The following is an 18,330-nucleotide window of genomic DNA, read 5'->3' as shown; positions in this document are numbered from 1 at the left end:
GTTATGAGACAATGGTGTGAGTTGTACAACAAAGAGAAATAAAGTTCATTCATTGAAAAGATTAAAGTGTCTGGTGTCTGACAATGAGTTTCTTAATTGACTCGGGAGATTCCGATCCTTTTCTGGAGTAGGTGTTAGTGGGTTTCATCCTTGTATCACTGTGTTCGTATTGTTGAAGGGGCAAGTGGAGTACTTTTGGTGCCTCCTATGAAGGCTTGACTCCGAGTGGGAGCAGCTGTGCTCTAAGGACATCAGAGGTGCTGGGCTACTGTGGAGTGGGAGGCTCATTATCAGTTAATCTGAAGATGTATATTCTAGTCTGGGCTGGATGAGTCATATCCTGAGGTATGTGTGATTTCTGGGGCGGTTGGTTTGGCCAATTTGAGGCAATGTGGGTAGGCTCAGTGGCTATGTGCAGCCATTTTGTGTTGTCTAGGAGAAAGTGAGGACCTCAGATGCTGAAGATCAGAGTCAAGAGTGTGGTGCTAGAAAAGCACAGTAGGTCAGGCAGCATCTGAGGAGCAGGAGAATCGATGTTTTGGACATACACCCTTCAACAGGAATTGGATGCTGCCTGGCCTGCTGTGCTTTTCCAGAACCACACTCTCAATTTTGTGTTGTCTATTTTGTGGCCACGTCATGGGGAGGCTGGTGTCCGTATTTTTTTCTCACAGGAGGGAAATATATTTTCAGTGGTGGCATTTGACTGTAGGTGGCGAAAATGGTGGAGAGTAATGCACTGTATCTGGAAATTGGTGGTGGAGTAGAAGGTGAGGACTGGTGGGATGTGGGGTGGTCTATCCTTATTAAGGTTGGAGGGGTGGGGTTCAAGGGCGGAGGTGCGGGAGTTGCGTTGGAGTGTATTGTTGATCATGTGAGAAGAAAAATTGCAGCCCTTGAAATAGAAGGACATGATTAGATTTGATTCCCTATAGTGTGGGGATAGGCCCTTCGGCCCAACAAGTCCACACTGACCCTCCAAAGAGTAACCCACCCAGACCCATTCCCCTATATTTACCCCTGGCTAATGCACCTAACACTACGGGCAATTTAGCATGGCCAATTCACCTAACCTGCACATCTTTGGACTGCAGGAGGAAACCACAGCACCCAGAGGAAACCCATGCAGACATGGGGAGAATATGCAAACTCTGCACAGACAGTTGCTCGAGGCGGGAATCGAACCCGGGTCCTGCTACTGTGAGGCAGCAGTGCTAACCACTGAGCCACCGTGCTGCCATCTGGGATGTCCTGGAGTGGAATTGTTGCTCCTGGGAGCAGATATGGCAGTGTTGAAGGAATTGGGAGTATGGGATCGTGTTTTACAGGAGTGGGAAGGCTAGCATTTATTGCCTTTTCCCAATTCCATAAGAAGGTGAGTTACTTTCTTGAACTGTTGCAGCCATTTTGCTGTGTATATACCCACACTAGTGTTACAGAGCTCACGGATTTTAACTCAGCAGCAGCAAAGGAATGACAATATAGTTCCAAGTCAGGGATGTGTGTGAATTGGAGGAGATCTTTCAGATAGTGGTATTCCCATACCTTTACTTTGCTTGTTCTTCTAAGTGGGAGAGATCATACGATTTGAAGCTGCTGTGAAAGGAAGCTTGGAGATTTGTTGCAGTGCATTCTTGTTAGACGCTACATACGGCTACCACTGTGCACCAGTGATGGACCCAGCAAGCTAATCAAGTGGTGGTAGAGTGTCAATCAAATGAATTTCTTTCTTGAGGCACAATGTTAAGCTTCCTTCGTGTTATTGAGTCATACAGCACAGAAACAGACCCTTCAGTCCAAACAGTTCATGCCAAACATAAACCCAAACTAAAGTAATCTCACCTGCCTGCTTCTGGCCTGTATCCCTCCAAAGTTTTCCTATTCATGTATTCATCCAAATGTCTTAAATGTTGTAACTGGACCCATATCCACCACTTCCTCAGCAAGTTCATTCTTCCTGAAACACCCCGTTTTAAAAATTTTCCCCTCATGTCTTTTTTAAAACTCTCTCCTCTCATCTTAAAATGTGCCCTCTAGTCTTGAAATCACTCATCCTAGGGAAAAGACACCTATCATTAACTCTATCTATACCCCTCATTAACTTGACTCATCCTGACACGTGAAGAGTATTACATCACATTCTTGAATTTTACCTTGCATTTAGTGATTAGGATTTGGGAACCATGGATAAGCTATTCCCTGCAGAATTCCCAGCCTTTGTCCTGCTATTTAAATCATAGAATGGCTAGACAAGTTTACATTCCGGTTAATGGTTCACCCTGGGATGTTGATGTTAGGGGATCAACAATGGCAATGCCTCTAATCATCAAGGGGAGGCGGTAAGATTCTCTCTTATTAGAGATAGTCACTGCCTAATACTTGTGTGGTGAGAATGTTACTTGTCATTTATCAGCTTAAACCTGGTGGATTGTCCAGTCTTGCTGCATGTGGGCACAGACTGCTTCAGTATCTTCTATTGCAAACTCTATATGATTATCAGAAAATATCCCTGCTTTTGACTTCTTGTCTCTGTGATTAGAAATCTGGGTCAAGTCAAATATTTGTATGATTGACAGATAGAAAGCTAATTGTAATTGGTCAGGAATAACTTTAAACTAGATCAATAATGTTGAGATAAAGATATTTGTTTATGGGTATTGTATAGGCAAATTCACATAGACTAACCTATAATATGAATATTGCTTTAATGAGCAGTTCCAGTTGTCATGTTGTTTCCTTTTATCCCACTCACTGAAGTGTATATGGTTTCTTGTTACCCTACACATTAGAACTTGCAACAATTCCACAACTTGCTTTCTCAATACTATTTCACAGTTGAAAGGCTGAGAGTTGAGAAATTGGAGGAAAATATAGGAAAATGCAAACATCAAATCCATAATGATATTCAGAAAGAAAGAAGTATTTGATTTTTACTGCATCCAAAGTTAATTCAGATGATAGAAATAAAAAAAATCTAAGTAATTGTTGCTTCAATTTGACATTTAATTGTAACAGCGGATTTGCATTTCCACCAATGCATTTTTTGCAAGATTTGAGCTATTTTGCATGTTGTTTTAAAATCACAAGTAATGGTCTTTAAATAGATACAATGGCAAAAGTATTTAGATAATGAAAGAAAATAGACATGCAAAGGAAAGAGAAAATAATAAAACAAAATCCAGAAAGAGGTTTAATGATAATGAATTTACTTTATAAAAAAAAAGCTGGGCTGCATTTGATGTGCTCAACCATTGCATTAATTATTAAATGAAATTATTTTAGGAGTGGAGCACTGAAAGGTGATAGGAAATCTCTTTTTTAAAAATGCATCTGTGTAATATTTCAAGAGAAGACTTTTGTTCAAAGATATTCATATTACTGTAAACATCAATTCTATGCCACCAGTAGTTGCCCAGATGGACATAACAACAGAAAACTATACCTATTGCTGGAATTTTAGTGCAATCTGGAGTGACCCTTCTTCAGAACTGATTGGTTTACAGTATATGGTGAAGAAGAGGTTGGAAAGAGGGGAGGAGTAAACAATAAACAAAACAAAGGAGCAGTAGATACTGGAAATCAGAAACAAAAACAGAGGGTTCTGAAGAAGGGTCACTGGATCTGAAACATTAACTCTGCTTTCTCTCCACAGATGCTGCCAAACCAGCTGAGCTTTTCCAAAAATTTCTGCTTTTGTGAGGAGTAAACAATAGGTGGAGACAAGAGCCCAAGGAGAGAGAAAAACAGTTGGTTGGACAAAGAAGTATGTAAAGGTTAGCTTAGGAGAATGAATAGCTGGTAATGGGACTACTAGTAGCTGACAATGGATTGTGTGTGGGAACAGTCCCATCTGGTGACAAGGCTTGGTGTGTGGGTTTTGGGGTAAGGATGTGGGAGAAGGTGCTTAGGCCCTAAAATCATTGAACTCAATATTGATCAGCTAATACAGTAGGTCAGGTAGCATCCAAGGAGCAGGAGAATCGATGTTTCGGGCATGAGCCCTTCTTCATTCCTGATTCTCCTGCTCCTTGGATGCTGCCTGACCTACAGTGCTTTTCCAGCAATACATTTTCAGCTCTGATCTCCAGCATCTGCAGTCCTCACTTTCTCCCAGCTAATACAGTAGACTAGATTGAGTGAAATGCAGGTATTTCCCTGCTTCGGTGGTATGATACAAACATAATGCCAAAAAATGTAATTTGGAGCACTATTGCTTCTAAATATTCTACGGGTTGTTTGTACTTTAGATTAGATTTTACACCCTAGTGCCTCAGGTTATTCTCAGTAGTGATACTTAACACCGGAACAGTATAAAAACAAAGTGAAAATATCAGCCTAAATTCCATTCTTGTCTACTCTATCTCCCAGTGGAAGTAGGCTAGAATAAACCTACTGGCATGTCATGGGGCACCATAACCATTGCCTAACCATATTTTGCCGATGACTAGGAGGAAGTGAGGACTGCAAGATGCTGGAGAGTCAGAGTCGAAAAGTGTGGCGTTGGAAAAGCACAACAGGTCAGGCAGCATCTGAGGAAAAGGAGAGTCAATGTTTTGGGTGTAAGCCCTTCAACAAGAATGTGGGTGGCTATCTGACCTTGGATTAAACAAGGATTTGACGTGTTCAAGTAATGTTCTTTAATGAGGTCTTTTCCTGCTACTATGTTGCTAACGAATAGAGTCTCCTGCCACTGACAAGGTCAGCAGGTTAACCCTGGCTCAAGATGGGGGTTTGATAGGGGGCTACTCTCCTGGTTATGCTTAAAGAAGCCCTCTCCGGTCTCTTGATCAAAACACTTTCACCCCTGGCTGAGGTCTATCGGGGCCTCATTTGAAGCCAAAGTCAACTTGGCTTTGTGCTTTGAAAATTGTGTCTCACAAACTTGAGTTTTTTGAAGACGTCATCAAAAAGATAAATGAGGGCAGAATGGTAGGCATTGTCTACATTGACTTTAGTAAAGCCTTTTACAAGGTTCCGTATGGTAGACTGGTTAGTAACGTTAGATCACATGGGATTCAGGGAAGTTACAAATTGGATACAAAATTGGCTTGATGGTAGGAGACAGAGTGTAGTGGTGAAGGGTTGTTTTTCATATTGGAGGCCTGTGAACAGCAATGTGTTGCTAAAGTGAATTGCTAAGGTATTTATTGAGTGTCAGAGAGATCAAAACTAGAGAGCATATTTTTAACGTGAGGGGGTAAGATTTAAAAGAGACTTGAGGGACAACCTTTTCACACTGATGGTGGTTCATATGTGGAATGAACTGCGAGAGATGCAGATACAGTTACAACATTTAGAAGACATTGGGACAGGTGCATGAACAGGAAAGCTTTAGAGAGATATGGGCCAAATGCAGGCAAATGGGACTAGTTTAGTTTGGCATGGACAAGTTGGACCAAACGGTCTGTTTCTATGCTGTATGATTCTGACTCACCAGCAACTGCACTCAATGGCCTTGTGCTTAAACTGAAGACCTGCTCACTAATTGGGGAGCAGCTGTTGGAGATGACATCCTGTCTCAGAGAGGTGGCAGCTACAACCTCTGGCAACTAATTTCTTGCACCACATTCAAAGTAAGTGGAGTTGGACTTGCTCATAACCTTTCAGCCACTGCATTGGGCCACTGTCATTCTAACATGATATGTCACAATTGGCAAATGATTTTCAAATTCTTCAATGTGGACTATTGGATTCTAACCAATTCATTGCTTTTTATTCCTTGATAGCTGGAGCTGACTATTTTGAAATCATCATGCATTGAATCCTTAAATCAAAACTACAATTCATAGATATCTGTGGTGGAGGATGTGGCACAATCATTAATTGTGATTATAAATCAAGCCTGAGGAAATTAAACAGCTAAATATATGTTCTTTCTAGAATTAGTCAATAACCTTCCACAGGTTTTGGAGAGTTATTATGGGATAGAATGCCTCAGCTTCATTTTAGCAAGTGACCGTGTGAGTGTTTTAGTCATTATGGAAGAGTCAGGTTTCAATGCCGTACTGTATTAGTTCTTTCAGTGTTGACAGAGATAGCACAGAGTCGACTCAAACGCACCTGTTCCCTTAGAACCTGGGTCCATGAAAAAATTACCATAGTGCTTCAGAAATAAAGAGACTAACAGGAACTTTGTTATTCCAGTGCTTATTCAACTGCTAAAAAAAGAACAACACTCACAGGCTGAAACCTATACTCACATTACACTAAAGAGCCTTATATTCATATTCAGTCAAGATAACTATCTGAATAAAGTCTCGATCACCTTATTCACTGTAGGTGGCCCAATGTAAATGATTGAACTTCTCATTGATTGAATATGGTCAGAGATTTACATCAGATTGTTCTGTACCAGCCTCACTTACCAACGAAGATTTACACCAAGATCTAGAGTTAGGGTTACTCCATGCAAGGGTCCAACAAAGTCAGTAAATAATTCATACTATTTGCCATTTGGTATACCATCAGTCTTCTGAAAATAAAAGGTGGATTTTATGTTTATGTGGGGCCATTCTTTGCCAAGACACCTCAACAGCTCCTCTGTTCACCATATAACCTTACAGCCTCTGTGAAGTAACAAGGACAATTAAAAGATAGCATTTTAGTCTTTTTCTTACACTTTTTATTCAAACCAATAACAGCCAAGCATGTTCTAATAGTCTTTTGCCCCTGACTAGTGTCTTAAATGAGATAGTATTGGCATGATGATCACCAGACTTATTGACTGCTGCTCCAATCATATGAAACTTCAGTCTGAAAACCACTAATAAATGTGCAGCTGAATATGAGCAGTACTGCTGTGTGGTGGTTTTGTAAGGGGGAACCAAAAAAAAAGAAAACATATCTATAACCAGGAGATTAGAATCTCCTCAATTCAGAGAACTGACTCTGAGCTGGCTAGCCACAGCTAGTGAAGAAAAGAAAAAAATATTCAGTATATAAAACCAGGAGATTAGAAACTCCTCAAGACAAAAAAGAAATAAATGTGCAGCTGACACCAAAACAGATTAGGATGCCTCTAAATGGGTGGGCGTGACCAACCTTCCCAACCTGTAGGTTCAACTAGAAGGGCTGACCACCCTTCTCTAGGTAACTGGCTTCCTGCCAACTGGCAGCATTTGACCACAAGACATTTTAATCCATGTGTTTGATAGATAGAAGCCAAAACTACCAAGTCACACACCTCCAAGACAAACTCCTACTCACCACAGAGAACTGTAAAATTCACCCCTCAGGGGCTGCATTTTCTTACTCCACATATGGCCAGATCTTCTGTTCAATGGAATGGAGATCATTACGCACTTGGCTTTTTGTGCCATTCCAGTTGTAAGTTTGGGGCTAGATTTTCTGAGGAATGACAATTTCACAGAGACTTTTACAAAAGCAGATAACTATGCAGTTCTGAAAGAAAATTCCACTTAGGGCTCACTCAGAAATGTGAAGCCATACTTACATACCAACAGTTCTTTCATAGAGTAGAACTGTCAAAGAGGAAAGGCAAATCATACTCCATTTTCACAGCAGTCAGCTCCTCTATCCTAAAATGTAAAAGTCTTGATGGCCACTTGGCAGCTGCCCTCAAACTGTAGGTTCATAATGTAAGAGCAATATTAGGGTGCTGGGAAAATAGGGTACCAGATGTGTAAGGGGTAGGGCACCAGGGCTAGAATGCCAGATGCATTGGACATGTCAGCTTAGTAGGGGTGTGAGGTAAGTAGGGCGCCAGAAGCATAGGTTGTCAGCTGGCACAAGCAGTAGGGTGCCAGAGGTGAGATGGCAGATGAGAAGGGGTGTGGTGCGCCAGGTAAGTAGAATGCCAAGACATAAGGTGGACAAACGGTGATACAGTGTTTCATATTGGTCAGCATAGGTGTGAGAAATCAGGTCCAGTAGGAGTTGGGGAGAGTAGCCTCAGGTCTGAGTGGTTGGTTACAATGTCAGAGGGTCAGGTCAGGTCCAATGGCAGAGGTTTACTCAGAGAAAGTGAGGACTGCAAATGCTGGAGATCAGAGCTTAAAAATGTGTTGCTGGAAAAGCGCAGCAGGTCAGGTAGCATCAAAGGAACAGGAGAATCGACGTTTCGGGCATAAGCCTTTCTTCAGGAAGGGTTTACTCGGGTCTGGTGGGGATGGGCTGATGGGACGGAGAGGTTGGGGTGAGGTGGTGTTGAGCTGCAACTCAAGTTTGGGGCTGTTGGGTCAGAGCTGGTGGAGAAGGATGTGGACGACTGCAAATTCCGGGAGTTTTCAGGTCAGAGTATGGGTGCTATAAGAGATCTGGGAGAGATGTAAGTTTTGATGTGTGACTTAAGTATGGGGTCAGACTATGAGGAGTGAGACTATGTATTCAACAGTTGAACTTTTCCTGAATAGCTAATTTACTTATTTTCATTGAAACCCTCCTAAGTTTCTAAATTAAATGGAGTCTTTCAGAAGGTTCTAGGCATAGGGGAATTGCCCAGAAGAAAATTCAATTTCTGAGGCAATTCCTTTGGAATATGTTATGATAGGTACTCCACAGGGTGCAAAGTGAACAATTTCATACTTTCCAACTTTATACTTTGTTTGCAAGATCTTTGGCCATTCACTTAATTTATCTATGTCCCTTTCTAGCCTCCTCATGTCCTCTTCACAACTTACCTTCCTACCTGTCTTTGTTTCATCTGCAAAGTTAGCAACCATTCCATCCATCTTTGAGTCTTTCATCCAAGTCATTTACATAAATTGTAAAAGGTTGAGCCTTCAGCATTGATCCCTGTGGTACATCAGTTGTTACATCTTGCAAATCAGAAATTTGAACCGATACCCTGCTTCTTGTAAGACAGCCAAACTTTCATTCATGCCAATATACTATCTCATACACTGGATTGCTTTTATTTTCTGCAATAACTTTTTAAAGATGAACCTTATTCAATGCCCTTTATTGAATATTGAACTGGAAATATCAGGACAATGCTTCCTCCAATTCCCCTTTATCCCCAGCAAATGTTACTATCCCACAAAAGTCCAATAAATTGGTTGTGTGATTTCTCTTTTACAAGTCTACCTTAACCTTTTCTAAGTACAATGTTATGACTTTAATAATAGGTTCTAACATCTTCCCTATGTCAGATGTTAAGATAACTGACCTGTAGTTTCCTCCTTTGAATAAATGAGTTACATTCACAATTTTCCATTTGAATGGAAACATTCTGTCAACCAAGGAATTTTGGAAAATTAAAACTAATGAATGAAATATCTCATCAACCACTTTTAAACCCCTGGAATGAAGTCCATTAGGGACCCAGGCACTTGTCATCTCACAGCTCCATCAATTTACTCAGTATGTTACTCCTGATGATTGTAATTTTATTTTTACTCTGCCCTCACTTCCATTCTTTGATGCAAAGTTCCTGTTCAATTCATTTGTCATCTCCTTAGTTTCCATCCTTAATTCCCCAGGCTTGCTCTCAAAAGGACTAGCATTCTCTTTCTTAACTGTTTTTCTCCTTAAACATCTCTGAAAATTCTTATTATTTGTTTTATATTTCTTATTAGCTTTCTCTTGTACTGTATTTTTCCCTCTTTCTTCATCTTTTAGTCATTTTTGCTGTTCTTTATTTTCTATCCAATTTTGACTTGCCACTCATCTTTGCGCAATAATGTGCTTTCCTTTTATATTTGATACTATATTTAACTTTTTCAGTTAACTGCAGTTATCCCCTTGAAATTTTTCTTACTCAATGGAATGTGTTCATTCAGTGCATTCTGGAATATCCCCTTAAATGTCTGCTACTGCTTCTGTATTTATCTACTGCTCAAGTTCATTGGCCAGTTCTCATAAGCCAAGTCTGCTTTCATGCTCTCATAATTGTCCTTACTTAAATTGAAAATATTAGTCTTGGAGCCTTCCTGTCTCCCTCAAACTGAATGCAAAATTCAATCATTTTATTGTTGTTGTGATGTAGAGGTGCCTTATCTATGAAATTATAAATTTATCTTGCCATGCTACACAATACCTAGTCTTGTACATCATGGATCATCGGAGGCTGAGGGATGACCTTATAGAGGTTTATAAAATCATGAGGGGCATGGATAGGATAAATAGACAAAGTATTTTCCCTGGGGTTGGGGAGTCCAGAACTAGAGGGCATAGGTTTAGGGTGAGAGGGGAAAGTTGCATCCTAAGAGGCAACTTTTTTCACTCAGAGAGTGGTATGTGTATGGAATGAGCTGCCAGAGGAAGTGGTGGAGGCTTGTACAATTGCAACATTTAAAAAGCATCTGCATGGGTATATGAATAGGAAGGTTTTGGAGGGATATGAGCCAGGTGCTGGCAGGTGGAACTAGATTGGGTTGGGATATCTGGTTGGGACGGACTGAAGGGTCCGTTTCCGTGCTGTACATCTCTATGACTCTATCTGGTCAGCTCCAGAAGATACAGTTCTAAGAAACTATCCTGAAAACTTTCTATGGTCTACTCATCTAGGTTGATTTTTCCAGTCTAAATGTAAATTAAAGAGCCTCCTGATTATCACTATAACTTTCTCAAGAGCTCCTATTATTTCTGAAGAAGGATCACTGGACCCGAAATATTGCTAATTCTGATTCCTCTCCTCAAATGCTGCCAGACCTGTTGAGTTTTCCCCCTTTTTTCTGTTTTTATTTCTGATTTCTAGCATCTGCAGTTCTTTTGGTTTCCTATTATTTCTTCCCTTATACTCCATCCTATTTAGGGGTCAATTAGTTCAGTTGGCTGGATGGCTGTTTTGCAGTATAATGTGATACCAACAGCATAGGTTTAATTCCTGCACAGACTCATGTTACCGTGAAGGTCCCTCCTTCCCAACTGCTTGCATTTCCTGATATGTGGTGACCCTCAGGTTAAGCCATTGCCAGTCATCTTTCTCTCTCAAATGAGAGGGTGGAACTTTGGCAGTTTTACTTTTACTGTTAGGGGGCCTTTACTCCTTTCCCATGAATGACTTCTTGTCTGTATCATTTCTCATCTTCACCCAAACCACTTCTACGTCTTTGATACCCAAACTTAGGCCATCCTTTGCTATGCACTAATACATCATTAATAGCAGAGCTACCCCTTCACCTTTTCCTCACTTCCTTTTCTTCCCAAGTGTACCGTAATCACCATACAGGTGCCCATTCTTTAAGGACCACACTACTTTCCGCATTCTTTTCCAACTAAACCCCTATGCCAACAAATACAAACAGCAGTAAAGCAGCATAATAACCATTTAAACAAGTTGTATGAGTGGGCAAATGAATGGGGGATGAAGTATAATGTGGATACATTTGAGGTTATGCACTGTCCACTTTGGTAGCAAAAATAAACAGATAATTATCTGAATGGTGAAAAATAGAAAGATAATTATCTGAATGGTGAAAAATTGAAAGATATACAGGATAAAACATTTATAAAACAAGAACTGAGCTGAGGAGAAATTGCTTCACTCAGAGATTGGTGATCCTGTGGAATTGTCTGCCACAGGAAGCGATTGAGGCCAAAACATTGATTTTTTCAAGAAGGAGTTAGATGTAGTTCTTCAGGCTAAAAGGATCAAATGATATGGGGTGAAAGAGGGAGCAGAGTCCTGAGAAGGATGGCCAGCCATGATCATACTGAATCATTGACTGGGCTCCAACAGCTGAATGGCTTAACTCTGTTCCAATTTTCTATGTTTCTAACATCCAGTATAAAGTCCTGCTATCTATATGTTGAAAAACATATAACAATATCATATAAATCTGATAATCAGTGTATTTAAAGTAAAATTGCTACTATTTCATGTACTCATCTAAGCTTCAGCCAAGCTTTCTATATTCTCATCAGTAAAATGTCTTTTCTCCACCTTCCAAAACTGATACTCATTGTGATCAGTCGCTCTCCCACCATGAGCAGAATTCAAAATGTGTCATCAGAAGTAAAAAGTGACGTTGACACAAGGAGGTAGATGATTAGTAAGTAGCTGTTGGGTGTGTGTATATATATATATATATATATATATATATATATAATACTTTCTACTCTATCATTTATAACAAAAAGTCCGCTAAGTTAAAGCATGGCAGGGCTGCTTAGTCATGTGGAATACACTTCCTGTGACATGTGACTAATCATGAGTGCTTTCTGTGGTTCAGATGACCATGTGTACAGGAAGTATTTACAGCTGCAGAAACTTGAGCTCTGGGGTTTGAAACTCAAGTGATGCCTGGACACACTGTAGCTCATCCACAAGACTGAGAACTACATGGTAGCACACATCGGGAGATCGTCACATCACCGGTTAAGGATGTTCAGTAAAAACAGGGAACAGTTTAGGGGGAACAGACAATAATCCATAACAAGAGTGCCCAGAGTCCATCTCCCTCCCAGTGTATTCACCAGGGAATGGACACTTTGATGCAGCTCATATGTCTTTGGTGCAAGATGTGAGTTGGTGAAAATGCTCACAGTATTGTAACTGCTTTAATGCTAACACTGGTTGAGGATGAAGTTTTCGCAAATCCTTTAGTTTTCACAGTGAAGAAAATGTCAGAACCATGTTTGAAAGAAAAAGTGAACATTTTATTGCATAGATAAATCAAATAAAAAAAACTAATTAATCATTGAGGAATGCAAAATACACCATCAGGTACTGACAGCAAACTTTGCAAATTAAACATTAACAAGAACAGAAAAACTCTCAGCCCAGCTCAGTTATCCTGGAAATAGATGGCTAAAAGTTTGTCTCTGGCCTTCCTGGGTGGATGGACCACTGTCCTGTCTTTGTTGCTTCTCCTCACCCTTCCTAGGATCGTGACCCTCATTTTCCTCATCAGAGATTTCCTTTGGCTCTAGCAACTCCTTGGTAACCAGCACACCTTCCCTGGAGTGAATCAGAATGGAAAGAGCATGCAGCACATCATTAAGATGTAGGTCACCCTGTCTTGGATGTACTGCACGGCACCAAATGATCTATTCAGGTATCAGAACTTTGCCTTCAGGTAGGTTATGATCTGTTCTACAATGGCCCTGATGAAAGTGAGGGCAACATTTGTGTCTCTTCTCTGCATCAGTCTCAGGGTTTCTCAGCAGTGTCATTATCCAGGTGTGGAGGGGCTATCCCTTGTCACCTAGCAACCGTGCTGGTATGGGCTGATTGCCTTTTTAAAAAAGCTGGTAACTATGAATGGTTTAAATATAAAGCTTGTGACAGGTCCCTGGACATCTAATACAGACCTACATTATCTACCTGTAGTGTCAGAAATGATTTGAACATTATAAGGGAGTGTTGGAGAGCTCTTGTGATGTTTGTGTTAGTGTCCCTGCCTCTGAACCAGGGGGCCTGGGTTCAAGCCCCATCTCTCCCATAAAAATGCTGAACATATTGATTAAGATAAGTATAAGACAGTAATAATGAAGACTGCTGGTTTATGATAGGGTGTTCTGGTTATTCTGTAGGTGTAAACAATTGCAAGCTGAACTTGCACGAAACAGTGAGAATCCCTGTATCAAGGGAGAAAGATAAACTGGCAGCTGTAGGGAAGAGAACATTAGTGACTCCAGATGCACTTATGAGCTGAGGATTGTGAAATGCCACAGAGGTCCCAAATAGCTCCCAAAAAGTCCGCTGGCAAAGAAATTAAGGACAGCTGTTACTTTTGGGCTAAGGGGATGGGATTGCCACCCTGTCCATGTGTTGGGGAAATTTGCCCAATAGGTTAGAGATCTCAAAACACAGCTCGAAGTGAAATTGACTGTTTATTGCAAGCAATATCGCTGGAGGAGAAATTGACTAGGCTGACACAGAACTGACAGTTTGCACAGGTAGGTCAGATTTCTCCTCCCAGAGCCGAGGATGAGACCAGTTTTATAGTAATGCTGCACAATGACACTGATTAAGAAATGGGAAACTACAATGTTTCTGGAAATAGAGTAATTTAGTTGCAAGGATGCTAATTGGAAAACAGTTTATCGGATGAATGTCCTGTTCCTTCACACAATGCAACATCCTGACAGTATCATGGTTCCATTCATTTTCACAGGTAGGTGTTAATGTCTCTTCTGAAGTGGTGAGGTGCTTCCATTGTCCTGTTCCTGGAGCATGTCCTTGCTGGTGCCTGTATTCTGTCCTGCTCTTTATGTGGCTTGGGTATTGCTGGGTTGTGAAACTGCCCTTGGGGCTTTGAGATATCTGTGGTGCTCTGTCATATCCATGGAAGCTTAAAGTGTATTGCCTTGTCTGCGTGCTGTATGATTCAGCTTGTGAGCTGCTTGGGAATACTGGGTGTTCTGATACAGTTTGGCCAATTTTGCTTTTGTGGACCTATCATGGGTTAGCAAATCTTTTCCCACTTGACAGCCGGTCTTCATCCACCAGCTGGCACACATATGACATGGTGCCTCAGGACATCCTGCCTTGAATGGCTCTCACACCATTGTAGATAATTACACCTGAATCTCTAGAACCTGTTTCACATAAGAGTTCTCCTTTGACATTGAGGTTCTTATTCTGCTCCTCCTGCTGATGTGTGGCAGTGTATCACAGTTACTGTTATTGCTGTAGTACTGTTTGTTGTTTTTTGTGGCTATAAGAACTATTCGTTTGACCTCTACCATGCTTACTTCCAGAGGATCTGTGCGAATAGTAAGTGAAAGTACATTGTTTTGATAAAGGAGTGCTTTAGCCCTGACATCCTTTCGCATGAAGCTCCAGGTTATGTCCTCACAAATCTTTGTCCTAACTGGGCCAACACTCAAAGCAGATATGTTCCATGTGACTCGACATTGCTGTGGTTCCTAGAAGGACAGCTCCTTGTTGCCACCATCACAGGAGCTTGAAGGCATCTATTAGTTACTGATTACCTTCTAACCTGACAATATCCCTTCCCACACACATTTGTCATCTTCACCTCATGTAAACTGGAACAAGAATTTGTCAATATGCCCTTGGCATAAAGCAACAACCAAGAAGTTTCCAGCCACACCTTCCCACACCACCCTAAACCTGCTAATGGCACCCTCTCCTAGGAATGTTTGTCTTTTGTGTGAGGACATAATTGATACAATATGATGGCTTTCAGGCCACAAAACTGTATACCTTGGTCACTTGGGAAGACAAAGTCTTTAGTGAACGTGCCTTGCTCTGATGTTGAGCTGAGAGTTCAAAAAATATCATCAGGCTGCAATGCATTTGTACTCAGAATAAGATTCATAAGATTAGTCAGAATCAGATGAGTGTGAGGTAATCTTTGCCAGTTATACCCCTTTCTACTTTATTTAATAAAACCAATGAATCAAATTAAAGTAGAAATGGAATTGGCCCCTTTGACCCTAAGGGGGACAGCAGAAGTCAAAATTTCAAAATGAATTTACAAAGTTTAAATTAAAATGTTATTTCTGGGGAGATAATATTATACCCCAGGGCCCTGGTGAGACCACAACTGGAGTATTGTGTGCAGTTCTGGTCTCCAAATTTGAGGAAAGACATTCTGGCTATTGAGGGAGTGCAGCGTAGGTTCAAGAGGTCAATTCCTGGAATGGCAGAACTACTTTACGCTGAAAGACTGGAGCGACTGGGTTTGTATACCCTTGAGTTTAGAAGACTGAGAGGGGATCTGATGAGACATATAAGATTATTAAAGGATTGGACACTCTGGAGGCAGGAAAAGTGTTTCCGCTGATGGGGGAGTGCCGAACCAGAGGACACAGCTTAAAAATACAGGGTAGACCATTTAGGACAGAGATGAGGAGAAACTTCTTCACCCAGAGAGTGGTGGCTGTGTGGAATGCTCTGCCTCAGAGGGCAGTGGAGGCCCAGTCTCTGGATTCATTTAAGAAAGAGTTGGATAGAGCTCTCAAGGGCAGTGGAATCAAGGATTATGGAGATAAGGCAGGAACAGGATACTGATTAGGAATGATCAGCCATGATCATATTGAATGGTGGCGCAGGCTCGAAGGGCAGAATGGCCTACTCCTGCACCTATTGTCTATTGTCTACCCCACAATGTTCACTATCTGAGGAAGGCTGATGTATAATGACAGACAATAAGATATAGGAACAGAATTAGACCACTCATTCAATCAATCTTCTCCACTATTGCTGATATGTTTCTCACCCTTGTTCTCCTTCTTTCTCCCTGTAACCCTTGATCCCTTTACTTATTAAAATCGTATCTATCTCTGTCTTAAATACAATCAAAGAACTTGGCATCCACAGGTTTCTGTGGCGACGAGTTCCACTGATTCACCATCTGCTGGCTGAAAAAATTCCTCCACCTCTCAGTTCCAGAGGTCCCTCCACTTGGAGGCTGTGCCCTCAGGTCCAAGTCTCTGCTACTATGGAAACATCTTCTCCATGTCCACTCTATCCAGTCCTCTCAATACTTTGTGAATTTTAAGAACATTCTGCCCTTGTCCTTCAAAACTCCATTGAATACAGACCCAGAGTTTTCAACCTCTCCTCATACGACAAGCCCTTCATCCCCAGGATTATTCCAACACCAGTACATCCTTCATTAGATATGGGGCACAAAACAGTTCACAACATTCTGAATGTAGTCTGACCTGTGCCTTATACAGCCTCAGCATCCCTGTTCTTGTATTCTAGCCCTCTTGAAATGAATGTAAAAATTGCATTTGCCCTCCTAACTGCAAACGGAACCTCCATGTTAATCTTAAGAGTATCCTGAATTAGAACTCCTAAGTCACTTTGTACTTCAGATTTCCAAAGCTGTTCCCCATTTAGAAAATTGTCTATGCCTCTATTCTTCCTAGCAAAGTACAAAGCCTCACACTTTCCCACATTATAGTCCATCTGCCACTTCTTCACCCCATCTTCTAGCCTGTCCAAGTCCTTCTGCAGTCCTATCTTCTCAACACGACCTGTCCCTCCACCTATCATTGTGTCATCTGCAAACTTAACATTAATGCTCTCAGTTCCTTCATCCAGATTGCTAATGTATAAAGTGAATAGTTGTGGTCTCAACACTGACCTCTGCAGAACTTCACTACTCACTGGCTGCCATCTTGAAAGAGACACCTTTATCCCTACTCTCTGCCTTCTGCTAGTTAGCCAATTTCTATCCATGCCAATACCTTACAACATGGGCTCATCTCATTCAGCAGCCTCCTGTGTGGCATCTTGCCAAAGGCCTTCTGCATGCTTCTTTTCCAGGGACACCTGGACATGTTGGTCTAGGAGATGTTACTTCTTATGGTCTTCTGGTTTTATAGAATACAGATGTATGTCATTATAAAATCACTAGACCCCTGGACTACCCCGTTGGGTGACTTCACATTCCAGCTCTGAATCCTGTCCTCTTTTCAAAGAAAACTGTTATTTATTCCTCCCATTTTAGGTGCTGCTTTGTCGCCATCAAAAGCTTTATGTGCAGTTGATTTTCAGATTAATATAGTGAGCAGAAATTTATTGGGAAGGGGAACTTTATTCCAGCAAGATTTGTAATTAATGAGATGCACATGGAAAGAGGATATAATTGTGAAAAATTAGCCCTACAGTGAGAATTTATTTTTGGATTAACTCTTTGCAATATTTTCACCATTTCAGGAACTGGAATATCACAACCAAATCATTTGTTTAGTTTCTCTCCATTTTCTTGTTCTGCCTTATAATTTTTCTGGTCTCTATTTGTAATGCACCCACATTTGTCTTTGTTAATCTTGTCCTTTTCACATGCTGACAGGAATTTTTACATTCCATTTTAATGTTTGTTGCCAGTTTATTTGCATGTGCTATTTTCCTTTGCTTTCTCAGTTTCTTTTTTAATATATTTGTATTGAAAAATAGATTTTTTTAATATTACAACAGATACAAAACAATACAATTCAAAACAATACAAAGAAAGAACACCAAAAAAATGTAAAAAACCCAAATCGCCCTCATGTACAAATGTGTAAATATGTATAAAAAGATATGAAGAAACCCAACTATCTATTAAACTAAATAAATAATAACTAACAACAAAATAATAAATAATAATAATACAGCTTAGCAAAACAAACATTAACTCTCCAATGTCGAGAGCATTAATTTTCACATATTCATACGTTCGCAGTTCCCCCTCTCTGGATATTGGACTCGTAAAGAACAATTGTTATGGCTATATAAAAGCCCTTATTAGTGAGGCAGACAAATCTGTGTCCAGGTATTCCAAAAAGGGCCGCGATGTCTTATGGAAATTCTTAGTTTTGTGGTGTACCATACTTGTAAGAAGATCCAAGGGGATATGCTCCATAACAATTTTACGCCAACCTGACAAGCCTGGGGATTTTCAGACACCCAGCGTAAGAAGATATTCTTTCTTGTGCAGAAAGTGAGGATGTTGAAAAGTT

General features: G+C 40.7%; 1 protein-coding gene across 1 annotated transcript in view; it reads left to right on the top strand.

Annotated features, from left to right (window-relative positions):
• Positions 1–1,239: 1,239 nt before the first annotated feature.
• Positions 1,240–18,330, top strand: part of rab43 (RAB43, member RAS oncogene family) — a 62,184-nt gene continuing 45,093 nt past the window's right edge. Inside the window, exon 1 of the mRNA XM_043707979.1 lies at positions 1,240–1,375. Coding sequence (XP_043563914.1) covers positions 1,247–1,375 — 129 coding nt within the window. The 5' untranslated portion in view covers positions 1,240–1,246. The remainder of the gene's footprint in view (positions 1,376–18,330) is intronic.

This window comes from Chiloscyllium plagiosum, chromosome 18 (assembly GCF_004010195.1).
Source record: "Chiloscyllium plagiosum isolate BGI_BamShark_2017 chromosome 18, ASM401019v2, whole genome shotgun sequence".
Lineage (NCBI taxonomy): Eukaryota > Metazoa > Chordata > Chondrichthyes > Orectolobiformes > Hemiscylliidae > Chiloscyllium > Chiloscyllium plagiosum.
Note: the sequence above shows the minus strand (reverse complement) of the source record. Positions and strands in the feature narration are given on the sequence as shown.